The 6,103-nt window shown below is 36.8% G+C and overlaps 1 protein-coding gene across 1 annotated transcript; it reads right to left on the reverse strand.

The window, feature by feature from the left end:
* Nucleotides 1–965: 965 nt before the first annotated feature.
* LOC311077094 (G2/M phase-specific E3 ubiquitin-protein ligase-like) lies at nucleotides 966–5,056 on the reverse strand. Its single transcript, XM_084138891.1, has 5 exons — nucleotides 4,952–5,056; nucleotides 4,049–4,227; nucleotides 3,408–3,580; nucleotides 2,023–2,091; nucleotides 966–1,423 (listed from the first exon to the last, which is right to left on the reverse strand). Exons 1-4 carry the CDS (start codon nucleotides 5,022–5,024, stop codon nucleotides 2,025–2,027), a joined length of 492 nt encoding a protein of 163 aa, XP_083995017.1. The 5' UTR covers nucleotides 5,025–5,056; the 3' UTR covers nucleotides 966–1,423; nucleotides 2,023–2,024.
* Between the last annotated feature and the right edge of the window lie 1,047 nt (nucleotides 5,057–6,103).

The following is a 6,103-nucleotide window of genomic DNA, read 5'->3' on the forward strand; positions in this document are numbered from 1 at the left end:
GGGATAGTTCACCCAAAAATGAAAATTCTGTCATCATTTACTCACCCTCAAGTTGTTCCAAACCTGTATGAGTTTCTTTGTTCTACTGAACACAAAGGAAGATATTTGGAAGAATGTTTGTAACCAAACAGATCTTGGTCCCCATTGACTTCCATAGTATACTATGGAATACAGAAAATATATAATTGACTACAGAATACATTGACTTCCATAGTATACTATGGAAATCAATGGGGACCGAGATCAGTTGATTACAAACATTCTTCCAAATATCTTCCTTTGTGTTCAGCAGAACAAAGAAACTCATACAGGTTTGGAACAACTTGAGGGTGAGTAAATGATGACAGAATTTTCATTTTTGGGTGAACTATCCCTTTAACATCAATCCATTAGTCACATTACTGGGCAATCCATCCAACCAAAGGATAGAACGTTTGTGGAGGGATGTATATTTACACGTGCTACAATCATTCTACAGCATATTCTACAGTCTTGAAGATTCTGAACTGCTTGATCCTAGCAACAACCTTCACATGGCATTGAGTCTTTGCCCACAGCTGAAAATTAAGAAATCCCAGCTGTAACTTTTGAACACTAAAATTAACCTTACTCCTCAGCAAATGGAAACGGTTTCCCATGGTATTGACCATATTACAGATTTGAAGATTAAGTTTCAGGTTTGTTGTGCAGAAATTGATAATGTTTTGGTAAACTAGTGTTGCAGATTAGAGTGTTATAAATGTTATTTTGTAATATTTTAATATGTAAAAGTTCAAGAATGCTCTGTTGAAAAATTAATAGATACTTAGATGCTAACATTGAAAAAAAAAATATTTTCGATGAAAAGCTGGTGAACAAGTGAGAGAACCTGAACAGTTAATGAGCAATGTAACAGTTTTCCACAATAAACACGAACATGCATAATGCAGAACAATGCATTTTATTTTGCAATGATGCACATCTCAAACATATTTGACTTCAAGGTGCTTCTTAATGGAAATTTAAATTTATAAAAGCTGTACTCAGTTGTGACTGTACCTAAAATTACTTAAGTGTAAAAAGGTAGGCTAATATTAAAGCTTAAAGCATGAGACTTCTGTAAGTCAAATCATTGACAACATTTTTATTTTATTGCTGAACTATTCCTTAAAAAGAGGAAAAAATAACATTTTAACATTTCATGCAACACCAAAATATGGGCTCTGCATGATCCCCTCTGTCATGTAGGTCTTGAACAGTTCATATTCTGTGTGTATCGGCAGTCGTAGTATAATGAGGCAAGTATTGGCCTCTGGAAAGATTTTCCTGTCTTGATGGAGGAACTCTATTTCCGGGCGGTGGGGGAAACCCAGAGGTGGCACTGTGGAGGCTCCAGTGGCAAACTCCATTATCATTTCAAGAGTGACTCCATCAGTCTCTCCCTCTGTAAAATATATGTACAGAAAAATCACAAACCTCAAAAGACTAACCTAAAATGTGTGGTACATGCAGTTCTTTGACAGCGATATTTTGTTCTAAACAGAATTAGCCAGCCTGTCTAATTATGACTACATCTAGCTGCAGGGTTTCTATATATTGTCTGATTACAAAAACAAAAACAAAAAACACAATCCTAAGTATTTGTTCTGCATAATGGTTAGATTTACCAAAAATCTGATAATTTTTCACTTCAAACACTTGTTTTCTTTAAATCTAAGTCACTGTTTTTATTAATCACTGTTTATAGAGGACCAATAGCATAAAACAAATACAAATGACACATTACAAGAGAATTAAAAGCTACATTAAGTAGCGTTAGCATTCTAGCTATTAATTTAAATGCTCCTTTAAATGTGTCCTGCTCATAATGAAACAGTCTGAATATAAATATTTACTGTAATTGTAATGATTCAGGACAAGGCACAAATACAATTTGGAAAATGGATTTAAGTATTCACTCATTATACTGTAGAAATTTTAAACATGTTGAATTTATTTTTTTTACATGGCATACCTTTAACATTACATAAAAACATGTCATACCTTCAACATCGATCAACCAGTCCCTCCAGTAGCATATGGTCTGGTTTTCCTTTGCCCTTCTGTTGCTGCCTTGTGGGGAAAAGTTCACATAAAAAAGACTGCAGAGGTCCTTTGCTTGAAGGGGCCTCTGCTCATTGACGAACGTCATTAAAAAGTGCAGGATATTTCTGCATCTCTTCCAGCAAACCGAGAGTTTGCAACCCTTCTGAAAACCTGCATAACAAACAAAGCAGTCAATGGAAGTTTCAAGCTGATGATTAGTTATGTTGTCAAAAAGTAAAGGCTTAATTTACTAACTAAAGTCCTGGGGCCTCATGTACAAAGACTTGCGTGGAATTCATACTAAAACATTGTGTACGGACAAAGCTGTAAATGTGCGTACGCACAAAAAAAATCAGATGTATGAATCTCTGCGTACGAAGGATCCCACACATATTCTCTTTGTACATCCCAGTTAACGTAAAATTGAGCGCACATGCACGAGCACAACGCCCCACCCAGTCTCCTCCCTTAATTAGGGCAATTTAAATATGGTAATGAGTCCACTTTGGCAAAAGAAAGCAGTAAGAAAATGGCTAAAGCAAGCGGCAAGATTCGAAACTTTACAGAAAGTGTGTAGGTGCTACTATCGGAGGTAGAAACGAGAAAAAATATTTTATTTGGAACTTTGTCCTCTGGAATTAATAAAAAAAGGAAAAAATATGAGCGGGAGAGTTTGGCTGATGCCGTCAATGCTGAATTATTATATAAATTATTATTATTATTATTATAATAAATATTTATTATTATTATAAATATATATTATTATTATAAATATATATTATTATTATAAATATATATATATATATATATATATATATATATATATATATATATAAAAATTGTATTAATATTATATTAGAAATTTATTTTATTTTATTTATAGACTAAGGGTTGTATCAATTTGCATATGCTTTTATATGTTCTTTCTTAATTGCATAATTGATAGAATATTCCCATAAGGCTCGTGTGACAATATATGTAAATTATTTTATAAATTGCAAATGAATCAATGCTTCCCTCGGTTGGTGGTGCGATAGACTTGTAGAACAATTCGTTGTGTAATGTTTGCAACTTCACTTCATTGCCTGTAAGAGTCGCCAACGGACAAAAACAATGAGAAATGTACTAACACTAGACATGAAATTGGCGTGGAGGAACGCACATTCTCGCGTTAATTTCACTGTTAGTACATACGACCGTGAGTGTGAAAGCTGGCGTACGCAAAGTTTTTGTGCGTACGCAAGATTGATACATGAGGCCCCTGGGGTGTGGAAACCCATGAGGGTGAATAATTAACAACAGAATTTCAATATTTGGGCAGACTAACCCTTTAAATCACTTACTGGTCCAAGGCAGCCCGCAGTCTCCCATTCACAAAGAACTCTGCAGCTGACTGGACAAGAGAGTTCCTTTCTGTCAAGTGTGATATATATCTCAAGGCACCAATGATACTTAAGCTGTCTGCTGCTTCTGCAATGGCACAATTTGCCTCCTGAACAGTTGTTGCTTCCTGTATCTAAAACAGTTGCGAAAAAAAGAATGAAACTGTTAAGCAAAGAGAAACGTTCAGCCTGATGGTGGAAAAGCAGCTCTAGATGCCCTGTGTTCTGTATGACACTGATGCCTGCTCAAGCAGAGCTGAGCAACATGTACCCATTAACTGTTTTTATATGTACTTTGAAAGCTGTAGCTCACAATTATGGTAAGGGGCATTATATTTCTGACACACACTTGAGGGTATTTTGTCAATCACAATGCACTGGGTCAGCTGACCAATCAGAGCAGATGGAAGGAGGGGCTTTGTAGAAAACGCCACATTTGAGAGAGGCTGGGCATAGTAGAGGAGCTAAAATAATGCACTGCATATGAAAAATAATGTTTTTTTTAAACATTGAAGCATGTCAACATATTTTCCAAATACACATGATCTTTAATAATAGCATCATTTTTAAACAATTATTGAAATTCTCAAACATCTCTGTACCTTGATTAGTTGCTCCCTCAATGTATGATCTCCAACCTCATCCACTGAGGCAGAGGATGTTGGCATGCCACAGATCTGCTGAAAAAGTCTTTCAGAGAAGAAATGTGGGCCAACTCCTCCATGGACGACACACATAGCAATCATCTTCCCCACTGATGCATACAACCTATTCTCCAAAGCTAAAGTAAAACAGAAATTGCACAATTGGGAGCAAAAAGTCAGAATTGTTAGATAAAAAGTCAGTTACCTTTTTTATTTTGCGGCAGCTTCAACAAAAACATCTTTGCATATGAAACAGTTACATACACGTGTAACTACTGAATACTTTTACAAATTTTTATTATAACAGCTGTATAGATTAACAGTGTGAGTTGTAGATTATAGGATTATATTTAGATCTACCCTCATCACCTGAAAGGTTGCAGGAACGAGCACTGAGCATTAATCAAGTGAATCCAGTGATCTCATCTTTGCAACATGATTTCTGCGTTCTCACAAAATCATTTTATCATAACTAATAGCGCAAACAAGGTGTAAATAGCATGAGACTACAGTGTAGCACTGTCATTATAACGGACATTTTACGAGTCTGGAATCAATAGAACCCTTGAATAAAACCCTTTACTGGACTACCAAGTTAGATATTTCTGAAACAAGCAGAATGTTTTAATAGTACAATGTGAAACTTAGGAAATTTGATTTGTCAGTTTATGAACCCTCAAAAATACAAACACAAAAGATAAAAAAGACTATTCGACTGTTAAGGTGGAATCCAAAAGCATCATCTGACCAGTAGTGGCGGGAGAGAAAAAAAAAAGCATTTTTTCCATGAATACCAAATAGCTGAATAGCATTAAAACATAACCTGACACAAAAGCTTTCTTTTATAACAGGAGTACTGACCTTGTGTGTCTAGAGCCAAACTCCGGTCTTTCTCATGGCCCTGAAAGACATTTGATTGATGGATGGCCCGCATCAACAACCGCAAGTATTCTCTAGTAGGGCCGCCTTCATCTATTGCCCCTTCCCCATTTTCCTCAGCATCAACAAACACTACATCTAATTTTGCTTGTGGGTTGAATCGTCGCCGCTTGATAGCTTGCAGGCTGCACTGTAGTATGTTTTCTCTGAACACATTTATTTGGTTTGCTGTTGGACAGATGTTTCCATTGATTTTGCTTTGCAGTTTTTTTAGAATGGTCTGTAGGTCAACCCTGCAAGAGACAAAGATTGGATTGTTTTTAGTCAAATGCTGAACATTATGGTATATTTTAGAATATTGCTAGTTGCATAAAGCCCCGCTCACACATGCAGGGACTTCCAGTCACAAAGCAACCTCATCCCATTATTTTTAAATGAAGAGATGGTGGCTTTGTGTGTGAGTGTTTATGTTAATTTGCGAATGCATAAAAAGTATTTTTTTAACTAAGTAAATAAGCATATATAGGAACATACTCATCTAGGGCCACGGACCTCCCTTGATCTATTAGGGATAGATCTACAATGTCTGATTGCTGGGGAGATGGAAAACTAAGTGGTGTCTCTTCATCAATATCAATGACAATTGGCTCTGTAGGTTGGTCTTCAAAATTAAAATTTATGAATGGAGTCTGGGCTGTGAACAAAGCCGCAGAGGCCAGAGCGACTGGAGACTGGGCAGGGGATAGAGCCACTGGAGACTGGGCAGGGGATAGAGCCACTGGAGACTGGGCAGGGGATAGAGCCACTGGAGACTGGGCAGGGGATAGAGCCACTGGAGACTGGGCAGGGGATAGAGCCACTGGAGACTGAACAAAGGGCGAATCCACTGGAGGCTGGGCAACATTTACAGGGTCACAGTGTTTTTCCTGAAATGAAACACACAGACATTAAATCTAGACTGTAATCGCAGACTGAACACAACTGTACTGACTATACATTTGGGCATGATGAGCTATAATCTGTCATGTACTGGATTTTATTTGGTAAATGTGTTTCCATCTTAGTTTATGTGCATGTTTTCATGCAAAATGCACAGAAATAGGTGGATGGACACATAGCGAGGTTTCAAACATG

Source organism: Abramis brama (genome assembly GCF_963993115.1).
Source record: "Abramis brama genome assembly, contig: SCAFFOLD_71, whole genome shotgun sequence".
NCBI lineage: Eukaryota > Metazoa > Chordata > Actinopteri > Cypriniformes > Leuciscidae > Abramis > Abramis brama.

Coding starts and splice junctions, on each gene's coding strand:
- LOC311077094 (XM_084138891.1), bottom strand. CDS start 5,024: ATGCGGGCCATCCATCAATCAAATGTCTTTCAGGGCCATGAGAAAGAC. Junction 4,228..4,951: donor TTTGGCTCTAGACACACAAG/GTCAGTACTCCT, acceptor GTTTTACTTTAG/CTTTGGAGAATAGGTTGTAT. Junction 3,581..4,048: donor TGAGGGAGCAACTAATCAAG/GTACAGAGATGT, acceptor CAACTGTTTTAG/ATACAGGAAGCAACAACTGT.